The following is a 22,483-nucleotide window of genomic DNA, read 5'->3' on the forward strand; positions in this document are numbered from 1 at the left end:
TTTCAGAAGCATTCTTAAATACTAAGTAACCAACAACTTCAAATAATCTATCTTATCTTATATCCTTTAAATGAAGTTGAATTCCGGACTGGAAGTTAGAGAAACAATTCTCAAGGCAGCGAGCTGGCAGAATGGTTAGCACGCCAGGCGAAATGCTTAGCAGTATTTCGTCTGTTTTTACGTTCTGAGTTCAAACTCCGCCAAGGTCGACTTTGCCTTTCATCCTTTCGGGGTCGATAAATTAAGTACCAGTTACGCAGTGGGGTCGATGTAATCGATTTAATCCCTTTGTTTGTCCTTGTTTGTCCATTATATGTTTAGCCCCTTGTGGGCAATAAAGAAATAAGAAACAATTGTCAAATTTACATCTCTTGCTGTAAATTATTTGTAGTATTGCAAGAAATGCTGAATTATTTAGCAGTTAGCTACGTTACGCATTGCCTTTGAAACTATACCTTTATCATGAATAAAAATATTTGCCTTAAATTTAATGAGAAATTGTTAATTAGCTTGTTGAATATAGAAACCTAATCTCACTCAACATTTTATCTAGTCTTTGCCAAGTGATGTCTTGTTTGAAGTTATAAATATTTAAACAAGATTCTTGAAGCAAACATATCATAACTAAGTATTATGCAATCAATGGCCACAATATTTCCTGATACCAGACTAACTTGAGCTACTCTATATATACACCTACTCTGTATATACACCTACTCTACATATTCTCCTCAGCTCTCTGGCTAGATCCTGGTATTTCTCAATTTCTTCAGTTTCTTTAGTATCAACTCTGCTTCAGAGGGATTTGCAAAATCTATGGTCTTACACAGTTTATTTTGTCCTGTATGATCACACCTAGTCTTATTGCTTCAGTAATATGGTCAGCTTTTAAGGGAAAGTCTCATAATATACTGTAGTTCTTATTTTCTATTACAATCACTTTATTATTATTATTATTGTTGTCATCATCATCATCATCATCATCATCATTATTATTATTAAGACAGCAAGCTGGCAGAATTGTTAGCATGTTGGGTGAAATGTTTAGTGGTATTTTATCTGCCATTATGCTCTGAGTTCAAATTCCTTTTGTCCTTTGCAGGGAGTCAATAAATTAAATACTTGTAAAACACTGGGATTGATGTAATCAACTAACTCTGCCCCCAAACTTTCAGGCATTGTGCCTTTAATAGAAGGGATTATTATTATTATTATTATTATTATTATTATTATTATTATTATTATTATTATTATTATTAAGGCGATGAGCTGGCAGAATCGTTCGCATGCCAGACAAAATGCATAGCGGCATTTTGCCCATCTTTAAATTCTGAGTTCAAATTCTGTAATGGTCAACTTTGTTGCTCATCCTTTTGGGGTCGATAAATTAAGTACTAGTGAACACTGGGGTCAATGTAACCAACCAATCCCCTCCCCCAAAATTTCACTTCTTGTGCCTTTAGTAGAAAGGATGATTATTATTATTGTTAAGGTGCTGAGCTGGTAGAATTGTTAGCTTGCTAGACAAAATTCTTAGCAGTATTTCACCTGTCTTCATGTTCTGAGTTCAAATTCCGCTGAGGTCAACTTTGCCTTTCATCCTTTTGGGTCGATAAATTAAGTACCAGTGAAACATTGAGATTGATATAATCGACAAGTCCCCTCTCCACAAATTTCAGGCCTTGTGCCTTTAGGAGAAAGGATTATTATTATTATTATTATTATTATTATTATTATTATTATTATTATTATTATTAAGGTGGCAAACTGGCAGAATCATTAGCTTGCTGGACAAAATGCTTAGTGGTATTTTGCTTGTCGTGATGTTCTGAGTTCAAATTCTGCTGAGGTCGACTTTGCCTTTCATCCTTTCAGGGTTGATACAATAAGTACCAGTCGAACACTCACATAATCGACTCATCTCCACTTCCCCCAAGCTGCTCTTGTGGCAAAAATTTGAAATAATAATAATAGTAATGATAATAATAATAATAATAATAATAATGATAATTATTATTATTATTATTATTATTATTATTATCATTAAAGTGGTGAACTGGCAGAATCATTAGCACACCTGGCAAGATGCTTAACAGCATTTTGACCATCTTTATGTTCAGTATTCAAATTCCTCAAGGGTTGAAAGGCTATAAAAGAAGGCCATTGGCCAAAGTGCCATACAGTGAGACTGAAATCAGACCCACGTGGGTGGGAAGCAAATTTCTTAACCACACACCCACGCCTGATTTTATTTGTTTAGATTTTATTTAAAATAATTGGCTAGTGTCATTATTATAAGCAAAAACTATGCTAAACTCCCAAACTCCACACATGTTTATGTTAACACTTTCTTTTTATATTTTTAAGTTTTCTGTGATTGATTTGGACAGACCAGCCGTGTGCATGTCACTGAATGACCCCCATATGACAACATTTGATGGAAGGTAAGGATACAGTTCTTTAATTGTTAATATAATAAAATAAAAGATTGATATTCAGACTTTATATTCAGACAGAAACAGATTTCTAACATCATTATGATTGGTTTTATATCCACTTTTTCTATGCTGGTGTAGGTTGGACAAGACTGTTTGAGACAATATTCTCTAGCTGGATGCCTTTTTTGATGCCATATTTTAATTTGTTTCACAAACAAGACTGTTACTCTACTAATATTAAAACACACAAAACCACTGAACTCCTGGATATTTTGTCTACAGGAGACATAAACAAATTTATTGTTGCTCAAATGATACACATGAACACATACATACATTACACCCCCATACACAACAAAACATATTATAATTAGACAGGAAAAGTTTGCAATCAAAATCATTAGACTCTTACAGAAACAGAAAGAGTTAATTATACATGTATATATTAAATAACAGCAACACCTCCCTCTTTATGGTTTTCTGCTACTTTGTGTAATATGTCTTTTCAATGTATACATTTTCATTTCTTCAGATATTATAACAACTTCTATCTAGGAGAATACATTTTGTACAAACACAAAACACTACGATTTGAAGTAAGTATTCACGTTCAATAGTTTTTAATTTTTTATGGAATTATGAGAAAAGAAATAATTTTCAGAGGAAAACTATACAAATTCCAAACACTAATATAACAATTTTAATTATGTTGTTTGAAAAATAATACTTTTCTGAATCATGAAGATCCAAGGAGTCTGTGTTTATTTCTAATTACTGTCACATTAAATAGGTGATAAATACATTTTTTCTTACTGCTTATTTAATTTAACTTCATGTATTAAGCATATATTAAGAAAATAAAATAATTGGAAGCTAACATATACAACGTAATGAGCTGAAAAAATATCAGTTTATGAAAATTACATTCCTGTCAAATTTGATGTATGAGTCTTTGAAGGAAGGTATTAAAAAAAAAACAGTTTAAAAATAAAGGAAGCAGCATTTATTTGTGACGAATGTGTAAATATAATTTGAGTTCAGGTGTAAATTTGACTGTGAAGTAACAATGGAGACACTAATGTTTTGATTTTGTCTGGGATTGGACAACTGCATCTGTTGATTGTTGGATATAATTTTTTTATTGTTCTGTTTCTTCAACTCAAATTATTATGATGCATCATGACACATTTTATGCTATGCAGATCAATCTAGGATGTAACTTTCCCAAGATGTCAACGTATACATATATACATTTGTGCACCCAAGTATGCACATTTACTAGCCTACTACATACCATATTATTCTTACTATTTTCTTACAGGTGAGGGCATTTTACCGGTCATGCAATGGACATGCTTCATGTAACTGTGCTGTGGCCATCAAAGTTAATGATGATGTTTTTGTTGTCAGCAAATGCAATGCAAGCCACGCGGTCACTTCAACATATGAACCAATAACATTTAAGATGTATCGGTTTGGAACCTTGACCCCTGGATTTAAAATTCACATCCATGATGAAGGCCGAAAATTTGTGGTAAGTTTGAAAATTCATATTTTCTGATTGTTTTCCTTTTTCTCTTTTTCTTGGTTAAAGTGAGAGTTGTTTTAAAAACAAAGTCTGGAAAAGACATTGCATCTGAGAGTTGTCAGTTCACCTAAGACAATCAATAGAAATGATTTCTCAGAACGGATATTAGAGGGATGTGAGTTTGATCCTCGTGGCTGGCTGCTGACAAATTTTTCTACTTTTAAAAAGAAAAAAGGATTTTATCCTTTATGTCTATACTGTTCAGTATCTTTGCATTGAATAAAATTTATCTTTCTACTTGTATTTAATGTTGCAGATAACTTTACCAACTGGAACAAGGGTGATCATCCGACCATCAAATACATATATCACTGACTTCATTAATATTTGGATAAAGCCATCAGCGGCTGATTTTGGTCAAACTGAAGGTAAGTCTCTAACATTTATTTGCATATGAATGAGGACAGTTGCATTAAGAGGTGCCAATCTGTAATTGTAGAGGGAACATGTGGAAGGGGTAGACCCAGGAAGATTTGAGACAAAGTGGTAAAAAAAAAAGATCTACAGACAAGACTCAGAGAAGGGATATCGAGACTTCTGCCAGCTTCCCTTGCTTGAAAAGACACATGAAGCAAATAGGTTGGCTTGTCCCCTGCAACCCTCTCCAACTGAGCATCCCTAATTTTGCAGGCTTGTAAGTACTGGTGCCATGTAAAAAGCACCTGTGCCAGTGCTGCATAAAAGCACCAGTACACTCTGTAAAGTGGTTGGTGTTAGGAAGGGCATCTAGCCATAGAAAAAATGCAAAAACAGACATGGAACCTGATCAGCCTTTCAACTGGTCGGCTTCTGTCAAACCAATCCAACTCATGCCAGCATGGAAAACGGATGTTTAAATGATGATGATGATCATGAGGAGGAGGAGGAGGAGGACAACAGTTTTTTTGTTTTTTTTTGCTTTTATTGTTGCTGCTACTATTATTGCTCATCACCAATCCACAGATTTATAATTATATGTGTTCCAGCCATTGCTATGCCATGGTTAGAATGTTGGTGCTCATTATGTAGTGGGTTCAATTCTTGGGCAGGACAGCATGTTATGTCCTTTGTTTCAATTCATGTTTCCTCTTTATGCATTGGTTTGTACACATAATTGATGAAACAGCTGCCAACCACTGTCATGAGACCCTGAGATATTCACCTGTTTTTCTTCAAGCTCTATTTTACTATATATAAGCCAAGCAAAATTTTCGTTCTGGCTGTTGCCAGTAGTATGATCTTCGAATATTGGGCCTCATGGGGGTGATAACAAACGATCAAGAGCTTTGGTGATGTGTTGTGCTTGAGAAGACTCATCAAGCCAAGGGAAATTGTAGTCATGGCTGTTACCAGTGTCATGTAAATGGCACTTATGAAATCATAGTTGTGACTGTTGCCAGTAGCATGATCTTTGAATGTTGGGCCTTACGGAGGTGATGACAAGTGAATCAGAATTTTAGCTTGAGAAGACTTGTCACACCAAGTTAAATCATAGTCATGGCAATTGTCAGTGTTATATCGGTGGCACCCGTAAAATTGTAGTCATGGCTGTTGCCAGTAGCATTTAAATGACAATTGTGCCAGTGGAATGTAAAACGCATTTATTACACTCTTGGAGTGGTTGGCTTTAGGAAGAGCGCCCAGCTGTTGAAACCATGCCAAATCAGACTGGAACCTGGTGTGGCCCTCCAGCTTTGCAGTTCTAGTGAAACCATCTAATACATACCAGCATGGGAAGGGGATTTTAAATGATGATGATGATGATGCCTCCTCCATCTTTTATTCTGGCATAGTCTATCTACAACTATGTTACTTAATGGGCTCTGACATATTTTATAAAAAATTAAATGGATATAACTGGTGAGGGAAATTTGCCTGCTGTGTCAAGTAACTCACTAACTGAGTCATCAGCTCAAGAATGATACTGATGACCATAACGGTTGTACTAGTGGTCATGATAATGATGTTGCTTTTGTTTTGACCCCACGTCAACCTGAAAATCAGAGTTATTCCAGCCATGACCACCACAACTTTTTCAGATTATATCTATGACTGCAGAGTTCAATGTGTTCATATTTAAGCTGGTGGAGGTGGAATTGTCTCCTATTTCTTCTTGGTCAAGCAATCGCATTGAAGCCCCTCATTGGCTTATGATAATGCTAATGAAATTAATTACACTTAGTTTATTAATGGTATCATGCATGACTCACAATTTATTGCAATTTCTTACAGGCTTATGTGGAACTTTTGATGATGACAAAAGCAATGATTTAACTCTTCCTGATGGCACTGTTTATAAAGGCGAAGGACTGCGACCAGATACATTCTCTTTGGCATGGCGGTAAGTGAAAGTTGGTGCTAATGAGGAGGAGACAGTTGTTTATTATTATTATTATTATCATTATTATTATCATCATTATTATTATTATCATTATTATTATTATTATTATTATTATTATTATTATTATTATTATTATTATTATTATTATTATCATCATTATTATTATTATCATCATTATTATTATCATCATTATTATTATCATTATTATTATTATCATCATTATTATTATCATTATTATTATTATCATCATTATTATTATCATTATTTTTATCATCATTATTATTATCATCATTATTATTATTATCATTATTATTATTATTATTATTATTATCATTATTATTATTATTATTATTATTATCATTATTATCATTATCATTATTATTATTATCATTATTATTATTATTATTATTATTATTATTCAGTAGTTTTATTTTTATAACGTGCTTTCACTTCACTACCGAGCGCAGCTCTGTGCGCCTTGGGTATGTGCTGTGGTTTGCTGTGGTTCTCTTATGTTTACTGTATTGAAAGTGTTTTGCGTAGGATGTGTGCAGTACCCAGTAGTGCAATTTTCTGTATGTTATATATATTTGTAAGTCCTGCTATTTTTGTTATGTATTTGTCTGAATATTTTTTTATTATACCTAAGGCACCTACTATGATAGGAATTGTTTCTGTTTTTAGATTCCACATTCGAGTTATCTCTATTTCCAGGTCTTTGTATTTTGAAAGTTTTTCCATTTCTTTTAGAGAAACGTTGTCATCTGCTGGTATTGATACATCAATTAGAAAGCATTTTTTTTCTTCATGATCTTTGACAACTATATCTGGTCTATTTGCCTTAATTTCTCTGTCTGTGTGTATTGGCATATCCCAGAGTATGGTTGCTTTCTCGTTTTCTGTGACCTTTTCTGGCGTGTGTTTATACCATCTTTTTTCTGTTGTTATTCCATAATGTTGGCATAGCTTCCAGTGTATATAGGTCCCAGCTCTGTCGTGTCTGTGGATATATTCCTTCTTAGCCAGGACTGGGCAGCCAGAGATAATATGATTTATTGTTTCTTGTCGATCTCCACATATTCTACAGTTACTTGTTATATTTCTTTTCATTATGTGTTTTTGGTAATTTCTGGTGGGGAGGCTTTGGTCTTGTGCAGCAATTAAAAATCCTTCAGTCTCTGCTTTGAGTCCTGAGCTTCTCAGCCATTGCTGGGATTTTTCTCTGTCTATTTCTTTCGCATTTAGTTTAGCCCAGTATTTACCATGTAGGGGCTTTTCTTGCCATCGTTTTATCATGGTCCGTTGCTGTTCTAGTTTTAGTTTGGATTTCATTTGTTTTATAGCTTTTGTTGTTTCTTCTTCTTCTTCGTATTTGTTAGGTAGATTGATTTCTTGTTTGTATTTGTCAGCTTCCTTAAATACTGAAAACAGTTTTTTGTTTTGCTCGTGTTTTGTGGCTATTTGTATTAGTTTCCCTTGCTTCTGGAGTAGGTATTTTTGCAGTCCTATAGTGGTTATTTTATAATAGTTTTCTAGCTGTATAAGACCCCTGCCACCTTCTGTGCATTGTATATATAGCCTTTCTATGTCAGATTTTGGGTGGTGCATCCTATATCCTGTCATTATTTTTCTTGTTTTCCTGTCTATTTTACATAGTTCGTTTAGTGTCCAGTTAAGGATGTTGTAGCTGTAGCTTATAACTGGGACAGCTAAAGTTTTGATACCCATTATCTTGTTTTTAGCATTGAGCTCTGTTTTTAGTATTGATCTAACTCGTTTATAGTACTCTTTCTTTATTTTTTCTTTCATTTGTGTATGTTGTATCCTATCTAGTTCATTGACTCCTAAATACTTATATGGTTGGCTTTCGTCTAGTTCTCTTATTTCATTGGCTTTATCTAGTGTTATATTGCTACTTTTAACTAATTTTCCTCTTTTCAGGGTTGCTTTGGCACATTTTTCTAATCCGAATTTCATTTCTATTTCCTTGGTAAAGCCGTGTACTGTCTGTAGTAGTGTTTCTAGCTCTTTGTCATTTTTTGCATATAATTTTAGGTCATCCATATATAGAAGGTGGCTGACTGTTTTTCCATAGCATTTGTAACAGCATCCAGTTCTATTTAGCAATTCTGTTAAAGGTGTGAGTGCCAGGCAGAACAGGAGTGGAGAGAGCATGTCTCCCTGGAATATTCCTCTTCTAATGGGGATGGCTTTCGTTTTCACAAGTCCCTCTTTTGTTTGGAGCTGTAGCACTGTCTGCCATTTGTTCATTGAGTGCTCTATGTATTTTATGATAATTGGTGCCACCTTGTTTATGGCTAGTGTTTCCAGAATCCACGTGTGGGGAACACTGTCGAAAGCCTTTTGGTAGTCCACCCAGGCCATACTGAGGCCTTTCTTCTTTCTGCGGCTGTCTTCAGTTATGGCTTTATTGATCAATAATTGATCTTTACAGCCGTATGAGCCCTTGCAGCATCCCTTCTGCTCTTCTGGAAACAGGTTGTTATTTTCCAGGTGTTTACTCAATCTCTGCGATATTATTGCAGTAAAGGCTTTGTAGATCGTAGGGAGACAGGTTATAGGTCTATAGTTTTGTGGTTTCTCCGTTTCCGTGGATTTGGGGATTAAGATGGTTTTCCCTTTTGTGAGCCATTCAGGCATTGTCTCTGGATCTGCTATTATGTTGTTAAAGTTTTCTGCCAGCTTTTTATGCATTGCTGGCAGGTGTTTTAACCAGAAATTGGGGATCTTGTCGTGTCCAGGTATCATTATTATTATCATCATTATTATTATTATCATCATTATTATCATCATTATTATTATTATCATTATTATTATCATTATTATTATTATTATCATTATTATTATTATTATTATCATTATTATTATCATTATTATTATCATTATTATTATTATTATTATTATTATCATTATCATTATTTCAATTGACTGGGCGGCGGAAAGACGGTCGGCCGGCGTAGTTCCGCCGGCGAAGTGCAGGTGCGATCGAAAGCTTACTTGCCGGTCTGTCTGACTGAAAAATTGTTGGAAAAAAGTGTCCATGCAACAATGAAAATTACATAAAAAATGCAACATTCAGCAGTTGCTTTTCTTTTTTCTTGAAAACTGTAAAATGAAAGCATTTTGTTTTGTTTTGTTTTGTTTTTGTTTGTGCATTAATAAAAATATCTGTGAGTGTACCTAGATGTACTCTTCTTCCACTTTGGTTGCCCTGTCAGTATGAAATTCATTGTTGTTGGATAATGCATTATATTTATGTGTGAATTGTTTGAATGTGACAGAAGTGGGAGAGGAATAAACTCAATGAATGCTTGTTTAAATTGATCGCTATATAAGCATACACAACAAGCTTCTTTCAGTTTCCATCTTCCAAATCCACTCACAAGGCTTTGGTTAACCCAAAGCTAAAGTAGAAGTCACTTGTTTAAGGTACCATGCAGTGGGACTTGTGGATAGGAAGCAAGCCCCGTACCCCACAGCCACATTTGTTTCACTTATTTAACTATATTAATCCACACACCTTCTATCAATATTGCAGAGTTGATCCAAAAGACACAATCTATAATGGCTTCTGCCCAGAAGGAAAGGAAGATTTTGAAATAAATGAACTACCATTGTATTGCTCTTGCAAATCAGGAAGTGGCACTTGTGCTAATGATAGAGACACATTTCTCTGTCCATTTGAAAATAGTGGTAAGAGATTATTTTTCTAGTTTTTCATATACATAAATTATTTCCTTTTATCATATATTTTTATATCTAAGGCCTCTGTTGCTGACCATGTTCAGGTATGAACAAGGTTAACAAAAGAGCTATAATACTAGGTTACTAATCTTTTGGTCAGAAAATATTCTCTAATTACATTAGTGAATAAAAAATAATTTTCCTTATTAACTCAGGTAAAGATATCACAAGGGACATGTTGCAACGACTCACTTTCCCTGCTAAATGCTTGAAGATAGTTAATCTGAAGCTAGATCCTCCATTCGCTTATGATCAAACATATGTTCCCCAGGTAAGCAACATGTATGTTTTTAATGTGAGTCTGTAACATAAATGTGAGTGCTTGTGTGTGTGTAATGTTGATCATCATTTTATATCTGCTTCCCTTGCTAGTATACATTAGTCATGACATGACTGTCCAAATCATTTCTCATTTTGTACCACAATTCTCCTAGACTGGGACTCATGTCATCTGGTTTGGTTTCTGTAGCTGGATGCCTTTCCTGTCTCCATCCACTTTACACAGTGTACTATAAGCATTTTCCCATGATAGCAGCACCAGACAGATTGATAGGACTAAAGAGACCTCACAACATTAAACTTTCTCATTTACTATCCTTTTTACAAAGTATTGCGTGCACTTTCTTGTGGAACCAATACTAGGGAAGTTGAATAGCCCTCAGTGTGACAGAGCTAAAGGTAGCTCTGAACCTTATTCTTCTTTTAATCACTTACCTGTCTCTCTTGAAGGTGCATGGGGTGGAAAAAGTGCTTTGCTACACTAAGCACCAGCTCCACCAGGAGATGGAGTGCATTGTAAATTTAAAGAGTACCCAATTTACTTAGAATGCATATTTTGACTCAGATGATTGAAGAAGGGAATAGATGAGAGTGATGATTATTGACACACCAGAATGAATTGGTGAAAGGAAAAAAAATGTTGTGGAAGATATGCTATTAGAAGTGGCCCAGCTGAGAGCGTTTTAGTTGGTACTAAACAAAGGGTGAAATTAGAGAAAATTAAGTACTAATGGTTGAAGGTACAATCTGCTTGTCATTCTGCAGGAGAAGACCTTTGTTGTCAGCAGACGTAATACCTTCTCTAACCCAGTGTTACCTTGACAGCTATACTTTTGAAGCAACCACCTCCACTGCTAATAATCCTTTCTATTGTAGGCACAAGGCCTGAAATTATATATATATAAAATCAAAATAAGCAACAAGGATATCCAAAGTTAATGCAGTACGATCGTTTCATGCGACTCCATTTATTTAAGCAATGTGAACATTAAATTAAATGTAAAATGCAGAGCAATCATCAGCTGCACAAAGATATAGAAATTTACTGAAATTTCATTTCAACAAAAGGACATATTGTTGTAACTTCTGTTGAAATGAAATTTCAGTAAATAAGGCAACACTGACAGTGGGGATCATGAATGACAGATTGAAGGATGTATTAAAAATCATAGCACCTTTGAGAGGTGTTGAAGATAGCGTATGGCAGTCCTAAGATGTAGTTCAGGTGGGAGGGAAAGATAACTGAAGGTACAGAAAAAGGGATGACCAGCATAAAGTAGTGTGGAGAGGGATAATAATTGGAATGAGAAATGAGGTTTCAAAGGAAGTAGTTTGGGAGGAAAAAGTGGGTAACTGTTAGTGCCAAAAAGGATTGGAATGAAATATGTGTTGATTCTGTTCACATGCAATGACAGCAGTTAAGTACTGTCATAGAAGAGTGATACAAGGTTGGGTGGGAAGAGGACGAGATATGTGGGAGTGCTTGGTGGGAGCAGATTGGGTACAGGAGCAGGACCTAGCATGAACAGGTATGAACATAATGCTTTTTGGATCTCACTATTGCTGTGATAGACAATCTCCTCACACACAGTGAACTTCTGATCTTCTCTATCCTTTGTCATTTTTGTGAGGCTCAACATCTTGAGATCAGCCCTCACTACTTCATCCCATATCTTTCTGGGTTTCTATCTTCCACAAGTTCCATTCACTTTAAGGAACCAGGGCTTCTTTATACAGCTGTCCTCGTGTCTCTTTATCAACAGTTTGATGTGAAAGGACTGAGTGATACAAAAGATACCTTGAAAAAAATGGAAGGATTGATTGGTAACAGGAATGGCTCCCTAGCCTTAGATTATTGCCTTAAGAAGTGTCGTCCAACCCATGACAGCATAAAAAGAGAAAAAGCAGACAAAAAAAAGTGATGGTGATGATGATGCATTTGTGTGAACATTTGTGTTTAACCAATTAATTTTCTGGCAAATCTCAAATTTGTTTATTGCTAATGTGATTTCTCATTTTAGACATATACTTGGCCAACAAAGAGTGGAATGATATTCATTGATGCTGAACACACGTGCAGACGCTCATATAAAGTAATTACCAGCTGCAAGTCTCTCAAAGGTGTTTACTATGAATTAGGTATAAAATCCTGTATTGAGGACATTCAGGTAAGTTTGAATCTAATGCAAAGATGTAAAACAGAGAAATGTGTCTCTATTACTAGCCTGGGCAATCCTGGTCTAGATTATATGTATTTCTTTTAGTTTGTTGTTGTTGTGTTCTAGTGACTCTGATGGTTTTATTTTAAAAGACACTGAGTTACAATATTGTTTCTTTGGTGGTTATGGTGGTGGTGTGGTAATTGATCTTTGATGATGGTGGTGGTGGTGATAGTGTTGGGGTTGGGGTGGCAGTGGCTGCTTGTCTTCCAAGTGGTAGCAAGTATGTTATTGATGAAGAATGAACACATTGCAACGTTGCATCTGTTTTGTTTTTTTTGTGATTTCTGGGCTTAAAATTCTATCAGGGTTTGTCTTTGCATTTCATTCCATCAAAATTGAGAAAAATAAAATCTATGATACAAGTACAATAATCAGTAATATACTGGGGAGATTTTAGTTCTGTTTTAGGATTTTGACTCATTCCGATATATTTTCGACAATGTAAATCAGTTTTTGGAACATTGTATGCCTGAAAGAAACAGGAAGCATTCTCTGAGACAAACCTGTTGTGGTTCAGGCTTCTGCCACTAGAAACCACTTAATGCATCAATCAGGTATCAGTTTGCCAACCAGTGTTGTCCAGTGGGATCATACTCCCATGTGGTGTGTCTTTGTTTTACAGTGCTTTTCCCCTGATCATTGATTTTGTGATGGCTGAAACAAAGGAAATGTGTGCTTCCATGAAATTCTGTTTTTTCCTTGGGAAAACAGCAGCCAAAACAGTTGTCATGCTTCTAACTGCTTAAAAGGATGCTGCCATGAACAAAACACAAGTTTATGAGTGGTTTCCATGCTTTAGGAATGGTTACTTGTTGCTTGAAAACCAACCTCGTTCAAGCTGACCATGGACCTCCTGAACGAATGAAAACATCATAAAAATTCATGAACTGATCTTGGAGGACCATCACCAAACAATTGACAAACTTGATGATATGGCTGGTGTGTCCTGGAGCTTCTGCCAACGAATTTTGAGTGAGGAATTGTGAATGAAAAAGTTGCAGCAAAATTTGTGCCTCACTTCCTCATGGAAGATCAAAAGCAGTCATGACTGAACGCATGTCATGAATTGTAAGAATAGTTAAAAGTTTACCCACACCTTTTTTTTTTGAAGGTGACAAAAGCAGGTGTAATGGAATTCTCAGGTGTAGAAGAGGTGAAGAAAGAAATGATGGAAGCATTAAAAGGCATCATTTTGCAAGGTATCATCTTTCAAGAGTTCCAGCACTGCTTCAAACAGTGGAAAACACACCTGGACCAACGCATTGCTTCAAATGGAGAATACTTTGAAGGTGATGTAATGCTAAGTGAATAAGACTACCTTAAAAGTTACACTTTGTGCAGACTTTTAAGCTAGCTCCTGTGATGGGCTAATTGGTCCTACAGCCATAAACTAAATAAAGCAATAATAATAAAACATTTATTGGTACCCTACCAATATGGTATTACTTTAAATTCAGTTCAAATGAAAATCTTGTAAGTTCACAAATTTTTTGAGCTTTTAAAATTTGAATTTTCAACTGTTAGCATATAACAAATCCTCATCCAGACCTGATCCAAATGCTGGATATTCAAGAACCAAATGAAGAGCAGATTTTCATCCCAGAATCATCCTGATTCCAAAAAGTTATAATATGTCTATTTAGAGCAAATGTAGACTGAGACAAATGGACAGACAGAATTTCACATTTATTATTATAGATAAAGTTTGGATTTTGAAATCTTACTTAACGAGAAGGAAGGTATTCCTCATATGATCTGAGGCTGGTAAAAGATAAACAGTAGGGTTCTGACTGGAATGCTTGCAACAAAGTGAACTTCATTAAAAGCAGCTGCTGCAGATGGAGCTGTGGTGTTAAAGCATGCAATTAAGTCTATCTTCCAACAACAATATATCCAACTGACAAGATTCTGCACAGTTTTCTCTGAAATTTCACCCGCAATGAGAGAAAGAAGCCAAAGCTAAAGAATAAGGTACCTGTTAGATAAACCCCTAAATGGAGTCTCCAACCTTAGTCACTTGGTTTACAATAAACAGCTGCCTAATCCCTCTAAAATCACATATTACCACCTTAGAAAAGAACAACACCTTGGATAGTATGATCTTGGGTTTACTGTGGCACTTCTCTAGAAATGGGCAATTGGTTATGATTGGAATGCTTTCCATCATAGGTCTGATTGCTTAGAGCAGACTCGGTGCTAAACAACAATTCTTATAACAGATACAGAAAATGCAATCTTTAGCACTTGATAGTGTGGATCAATATAGTTATAGCTTCAGTTTTTTTATTTCATTTTATTTTATTTTTGCAGATGACTGATGATACCAAGTGGGCATATATTGTAAGCGAAAGCATTAAGGAACAATGTGAACTAGTCGTTCAGAGCGATATAAGTTTGTGGACTAAAGGCGGTCAACTCCCATTAAATTTTACACAACATTTTTGTCCTGCTGTCCGATGTCAAAGCCATGGTACCTGCGTAAATGGTAAGCTTTTGTACAATTGATTCTTGCCAAAAAAAAAAAAAACAAATATATAACCTTAACAAGTGGCAGTGAAAGCAACAAATGTATGTATGCTGTTTGGTTGAGGAGTTTACTTCACAATCATGTGATTTTGGGGTTCAGTTAAAGTGACTCTTAAGGCAAAAGCTCCTATTATTGCCTCACATTGAAAAGTATGTAAGAAAAATTTTAAAGTAGAAATTGTGTTAAGCCTATATTTGTCATTTAATGTCAGTTTTTCATACTGGAATGAGTTGCATGATTTGACAGGATCCAACAAGCTACAGTACTGTGTCAGGCCTCAAACATATCTGTGTGTATCTCTATTTGCATTTATTTCTGTGTATATCCTGAAACAATCTATAAAGATGTAAGAAAACCAAAGAAATATTATGGTCTATGGACAAGATTCCTTGTTTTTGATGTAAGAAGCTTTTTTGTCACTGTTGCTTACAGAAATGCTATGAAGCAGAGACTGGTCAATGAGCTATTGATCACAAATTGGGATATAAAATAAATAAATGATTGTTGTCCCGTTTCAAACCCCATATCCATATCAATGGGCCAGCTTCTATGTCTTTTGCCTTCCTAAATGTGTTTTGCAATGAGACACTGAACCAAACATAATTAAATCTTTCTCATCTCCCAGAAGTATAACACTCTGAAATTCTCGTATTGTCCTCCTTGCTCTTTCAGATATCAATTAATCCAATCTAAACAGGAATCACATGGATCTCAATTGTTTGAGACAAATTATAAATGTTATGGACGCCTGTTATAGGGGTAATCATAATAATGGTACACCCCTTCCACATGATAAGTGGTATGTGTTAGTAGCTATAAATACTGTCAGTCAGTGTCAGTGTAAGTAGAGAGTATGAACTAGATGATCATAGTTGTCGTAGTCTTGCTTGTTTAACTAACTATACTGTTATACCAGAGTGGGAATGATAACAGTCCAACAGAGGATTACAGTAGTAGTGTTGAGGAACTAACAAACTCACAAGCAGTCACAAAACTCACATAAATTTTTTGTGTGAATTTTATGGTATAAAAAATATCATAAAATTATGGAAAAACTGCTGACTTGTTTGCTCAGGTTGCAAAAGCAGCAACAACAACTGAAAGAATAACAACAACAGCAGAAGCAACAACAACAACAGTTACTATTACAGCAACAAATGCTGAATTAATGAATAGTAAGTCATCAAAAAATGCTGAAAAGATGTTCTCACCAGATTATGTTGCAAACTCAAAAACAGAATTCAAGTATGAACCAGACAAAGGAGTTACCTTTGAAGTATACTATAGAAGATACGAATAGATCCTCAATAAAGAGAGCAGAGATTGGAACAATGATATGAAAGTAGGTTTAATCTTGGGAAAACCGGCAGCAGGAGAACATGAGTGTTACAGCGATTACATACTCCTGAAAAACTTTCTGACATAAACTTTAAAAATTCAATAGAGATATTGTATAAAATTTTTGCAAGAAAAGCTCATTGTTCAATAAACGCTGGAAATGTTTGAACTTAGAAAAGAACAATGAGGAGGTCTACATCACATATGCTGGTAGAGTTAACAGAGAATGGGAAAAATTCAAACTGGACAAATTAATGCCAGAGATGTTAAAGTGGCTATTTACTCAGGGACTAACTGCAGTAAAAGATGCAGAAGTAAGAACAAAAATTCTCGCTAAGCTGGAATAAAACCAATCTGTAACTTTGCAACAAGTATCAAAAGAGTGTGAAAGAATAGTAAGTTTAAGACACGACACAGAGAAAATTCAACATAAAGATTGCTCCCAAATGAAACAAGTGCATTGGAAAATACAAAACAGAAAAGAAATCTAATGTGTACTAAAATACAGTACAAACAGGACTAGAATCAGGAAGCAAACTCATCTTTTGCATGTGGAGGTCTACACCTGAGAAGAAACTGCCCATTTAAGAAAGTGGTATGCTTTCATTGTGGAAGAATTGGACATGTAAAAGTGCACTGTAAAACTAAAATGACAAAGCGTTGGAACAAAGGAAAAAAATAAACAAGATGTCATCAAAAGAAAGTAGTAGTAGATAGTTTCACTAAATTGCTAGAAATTTGTAAGTGTAAAATGCCAACCTCCTCAATTGTGACAAATTTTTCCTACATGAGCTGTTTGCAGGATTTGGCATCTCAGATGCAATAGTGTCTGACAATGGAATGCAATTTGTGTCTTTTGAGTTTAAAAAGTTTTGTGAAACATTTGCTGTGGAACATGTAACTATGGCACCATGCCATCCCAGATCTAATGGACAAGCAGAATACTTTGTCAATATGTTCAAGAGAGCCCTAAGAAAGTCAAATAAGGAAGTCACACATGAGGTGACTCTACAACAATTTTTAAGAATATATTGTGTGACAGCAAATCCAAATACACCAGTGGGTATATCACCAGTGGAGCTGATGTTTGTGAGAAGACTAGAATCAGTCTTCAGCAAATTGCTGCCTGGCAACAAAAAGAAAAATTGCAATGGAAAATACAGCAAGATATTTCAAAATTGATGGAAAAGTATTTGTTAGGGCATATAAGAATGGAGATCAAAGTTGGGAAGATGACATGATAACCAGCTGCATAGGAAAAATGCTATAGTTGGTAAAAGGAAGAAAAGGGTTATACAAGAGGCATATGAACCAACTAAAAAAAAGATTCGTTGAGAGCAAACCCAAAAGAATGGAATAACCAATAAGATGGTTATATGATACTATTCAAGTACTAACACCACTACAAATAATTGAACCCAGATGCACAAGTGTAAGAAAAAGAAAATGTGCAGAGTTCCTGGAAGTGGATACCAAATGAAAAATATTTAATGTGTAACTATAAAAAAAAAACCTCAAAAATAGGAGGTGGGTGATGTAAAAATTATTGTTATTAAAAGAAATAAAATTACACTCCCTAAGAAAAAAGAAATACTTAAAAGGGAAGATGTTATGGGATAATAGTAATAATGGTACACCCGCTTCCCAATACTTTTTCAAGTGCTTAAGACCATCCTGATAATCTTTCCTGTCCCTAAGAAGCAAACTTTCTGTAGAAGCTCTTCAGGACATTCTATTCCAATCTCCTTCAACTATTTCTCTATACCTTTAATTACAATTCTGCAGTTCCCAAAGCACCAATTATTACAGGAACAACCTTTACAGTTTTCATACTCCAAATTCTTGCAATTTCAAATTTTAAAGGATAATATAATTTTTTTGTTTTGTTTGGCATCCTCTTTCTTTACAATCCTGGAATGAAATGGGCTTGATAGATCAATCAGTAAGCAGCTTGGTTTCTCTTTGTCCAGTATTTTGTCCGTCTCTACATTTTGAGTTCAAATCCCTCATGGTTGACTTTGCCTTCCATCCTTTTGGGGTCGATGAAATAAATGCCAGTTAAATACTGGGGTTGATATAATCAACTTACCTACTACCCCAAATTTTCAGGCTTTGTGTTTATAGTAGAAAGGATCATTATTATTATTGTTATTATCACTGACAGCAGTAAGCTAGCAGAATCATTAGCATGCTGGGTGAAAAGCTTAGCAATATTTCGCCCATTGCTATGTTCTGAGTTCAAATTCTGCTGCGGTCAACTTCTCCTTACAGGGTTGATAAATTAAGTACCAGTAAAACACTAGTGTCGATGTAATCGACTTGTCCCCTCCCCCAAATTTCAGACGGTGTACGTAAAGTAGAAAAGATTGTTATTATTGCTGTTGTTGTTGTTGTTGTTGTTGTTGTTGTTGTTGTTATTATTATTATTATTACAGGAACCTGCGAATGTATTAAAGGGTACGCTGGAGTTGACTGTTCAGAAAATATAAACAAACCTCCAGAGCTGATTTTAATGGAATCTGATGGATTCTGTGATGAACAATCAAGGGCATGTGAATCTCTCATTGTGTATGGAAATAATGTCCCAAGTAACCAAAATTTAACATGTAATTTCAAAATTCATAAAGTAAGTTTTTAATATTGCTTTTTATTTTGCTAATTAAGGGATCATATATATACTGTAATATTATGAATCTGTATCTTCATACAAAAGCTGCTCGTTATAAAAGAGGCACCACAGAAGTCAACAACACTCCTTATCCTGATGATGATGATGATGATGATGATGATGTTGAGAAATGCCCATATAAAATGAATTTAGGAAATTTATTGTTTCAAACAAACTGCAAGGGTCAGATATGAAAATATGAAAACCCCTAAATGAAAAGATTAAATGGTGAATACAGTCATATTTGCAGTAATGCATATCTAAAAGAAAAGCTATTCCCCACATCTAAAGATATCATTGTCATCATCATTTAACGTTCCTTTTTCTGTGCTGGCATGGGTTAGATGATTTGACATGAAAAGACAAGTCAGAAAGCTGCACTGAGTTCCAATGTCTGCTTTGACATGGTTTCTACTGTTACATACCCTTCTTAATGGCAACAACTTCACAAATTGTACGGGGTACTTTTTGTGATGAGTATATACAAAAGTGCAAGCCCAAAGTTTAAGGTGTTGCACACATGATCACAAGATCATGGTTTCAATTCTTGGTCTGAGCATCATGCTGTGTTCTTGAGCAAAACCTTCATCTCACATTGCTCTGTGTTCATTTCAACATTTGAATGTTAATATGATAGAGGCAATGTTAATTTGATAGAGGGACTGAGCTAATGCACAACACAAACATTTGATCACTATGAACAAATCATTTGTGTAAGTTGTTCTGCATGGAATTTCCAGAACCCTCTTCTAATTGATTTTACTACATAATATAAATCTCGAGAAGATCCAACATTTGCATGGAAATTTTCTTTATATCTCTCATCGCTGGTTGTAAAACCTATGTGAAAGCCCAAGGCTGAGGTTGTAACATAATACAAACCTAGTTGGTTATTGTGTTTTTCTGAGCATTTTAACGTTTTCTTTGATTTTCTTTTAGCAACTTAATGACAAGGTAAGAGCAGTTATGCAGTTGTAGACATATTTCTAACAAGTAGTTGCATATTGTAGTAGTGCATTGTAATACATAATAACGAAAACTACTATTTAATGACCTTATTTCTTATTTCTTTATTGCCCACAAGGGGCTAAACATAGAGGGGACAAACAAGGACAGACAAACGGATTAAGTCGATTACATCGACCCCAGTGCGTAACTGGTACTTAATTTATCGACCCCGAAAGGATGAAAGGCAAAGTCGACCTCGGCGGAATTTGAACTCAGAACGTAAAGACAGATGAAATACAGCTAAGCATTTCGCCCGGCGTGCTAACATTTCTGCCAGCTCGCCGACTTCTTACCAAGGCTGGAGGAGGTCAGGGTGTTCATGCCTTTACCAAAGGCCTTAACAACCTATATGCAGTGGAGAAGTAAAATTGATATCTCCAACATGAAATCAAATCTGAGACTAAGACTTAGTTTGTTGAAAACTTACTGCCTTTCTCTTTAATTTCACAGATAAAAGAAACAAAACTAACAACAACAACAACAATAATAATAATAATTAAAAATGATGATAATAGTAATAATGCCTAGTTGGATCCATGGATGTTTCTTAGAAAATATAACACTCTGTCACATGACTTTTGTCATTGTGTAGCAACTGTTATTTCCTTTTTGCTTACCCCTAGAAAGTGGAGGCGCAATGGCCAGTGGTTAGAGCAGCGGACTCATGGTCATAGGGTCGCGGTTCCGATTCCCAGACAGGGCATTGTGAGTGTTTATTGAGCGAAAACACCTAAAGCTCCACGAGGCTCTGACAGGGAATGATGGTGAACCCTGCTGTACTCTTTCACCACAACTTGCTCTCACTCTTACTTCCTGTTTCCGTTGTGCCTGTAATTCAAAAGGTCAGCCTTGTCACACTGTGTCACACTGAATATACCCAAGAACTACGTTAAGGGTACACGTGTCTGTGGAGGGATCAGCCACTTGCACGTTAATTTCACGAGCAGGCTTTTCCATTGATCAGATCAACTGGAACCCTTGACGTTGTAAGCGACAGAGTGCCAACAACAACAACAAACCCCTAGAAAGTATGAAAAATGGCTAATATTTCCTTTGAACTTTGTTTTTGTTATATTTATTCAAACCCCAAAGAATTCCTCTCAACACATGGCTCTGGTGCTCCCCAACTACTTGTGCTCTTATCAGAGATGCACTAAGGGACATGCTCAAGTGGTCATGGTCAGGTAACTAATAAATCTGAGAACATTTGCTATAGCAACCTTTCTGCTTCAGCAACTCAGCACTGATTCTGTAATGGAAAATAGGAAAATAATGGAATCTGTAATGGAAAATAGGTCAGTTTCAAAACATTGATGCCCAGGTCTTAAAAGCAAAGCTTGAAGGAAATAGTTGTCATTTACTCTTTTACTCTTTTACTTGTTTCAGTCATTTGACTGCGGCCATGCTGGAGCACCACCTTTAGTCGAGCAAATCGACCCCGGGACTTATTCTTTGTAAGCCTAGTACTTATTCTATCGGTCTCTTTTGCCGAACTGCTAAGTGACGGGGACATAAACACACCAGCATTGGTTGTCAAGCAATTCTAGAGAGACAAACACAGACACACAAACACATACACACACACATATATATATATACATATATACGACGGGCTTCTTTCAGTTTCCGTCTACCAAATCCACTGACAAGGCTTTGGTCGGCCCGAGACTATAGTAGAAGACACTTGCCCAAGGTGCCACGCAGTGGGACTGAACCCAGAACTATGTGGTTGGTAAGCAAGCTACTTACCACACAGCCACTGGTTTCTAGAGAGAATCAAAGAGGAGATAACACTTACTGACCAAAGACAAAAAAAGTGAAAAATACAAATTTTGTTGCTCAGTATAATTTATTCATCTCTATTCTTAAACCACTCGAAAGAGAATGGATATTAACAATCACCCAGAATGGACAATAAAATGTTGACCCTGTTATGTCATCACTGCCGCCACTGTCATCACAATGTCATCACTGCCGCCACTGTCATCCCAATGTCATCACTGCCGCCACAATCAACATCTACCATTCTCCTCAACAAAATCATTGCTGCTTGGGCTACACTACAACCAGCAACAAACATCAACACCACCACCTACACCACCTAAACCACCACCACCAATAATAACACCAACACCACCACTACAACTACTACCACCACAGCCACCACCACTGCTACTACCACCATCACTGCTATTACCAACACCACTACTTCCATCACCTCTGCAACCACCACCACTACCTTCACCAACTCTGCTGCCACCATAACCACCACCACCACCACCACCACCACCACCTTCTCCACCACTACCATCACTACAACTACCACCACT

At 35.7% G+C, this 22,483-nt stretch overlaps 1 protein-coding gene across 1 annotated transcript in view; it reads left to right on the forward strand.

Annotated features, from left to right (window-relative positions):
• LOC106880038 (uncharacterized) overlaps nucleotides 1-22,483 on the forward strand; it is a 455,047-nt gene that overhangs the window by 83,161 nt on the left and 349,403 nt on the right. Inside the window, exons 25-34 of the mRNA XM_014929839.3 lie at nucleotides 2,368-2,444; nucleotides 2,971-3,034; nucleotides 3,760-3,972; nucleotides 4,283-4,394; nucleotides 6,238-6,346; nucleotides 9,906-10,060; nucleotides 10,267-10,382; nucleotides 12,412-12,558; nucleotides 14,923-15,097; nucleotides 18,913-19,103. Of these exons, the coding sequence (XP_014785325.3) occupies nucleotides 2,368-2,444; nucleotides 2,971-3,034; nucleotides 3,760-3,972; nucleotides 4,283-4,394; nucleotides 6,238-6,346; nucleotides 9,906-10,060; nucleotides 10,267-10,382; nucleotides 12,412-12,558; nucleotides 14,923-15,097; nucleotides 18,913-19,103 (1,359 nt within the window). The remainder of the gene's footprint in view (nucleotides 1-2,367; nucleotides 2,445-2,970; nucleotides 3,035-3,759; nucleotides 3,973-4,282; nucleotides 4,395-6,237; nucleotides 6,347-9,905; nucleotides 10,061-10,266; nucleotides 10,383-12,411; nucleotides 12,559-14,922; nucleotides 15,098-18,912; nucleotides 19,104-22,483) is intronic.

The sequence above is a fragment of the Octopus bimaculoides genome, chromosome 22 (assembly GCF_046866305.1).
Source record: "Octopus bimaculoides isolate indiv1 chromosome 22, ASM4686630v1, whole genome shotgun sequence".
NCBI classification, from domain to species: Eukaryota; Metazoa; Mollusca; class Cephalopoda; order Octopoda; family Octopodidae; genus Octopus; species Octopus bimaculoides.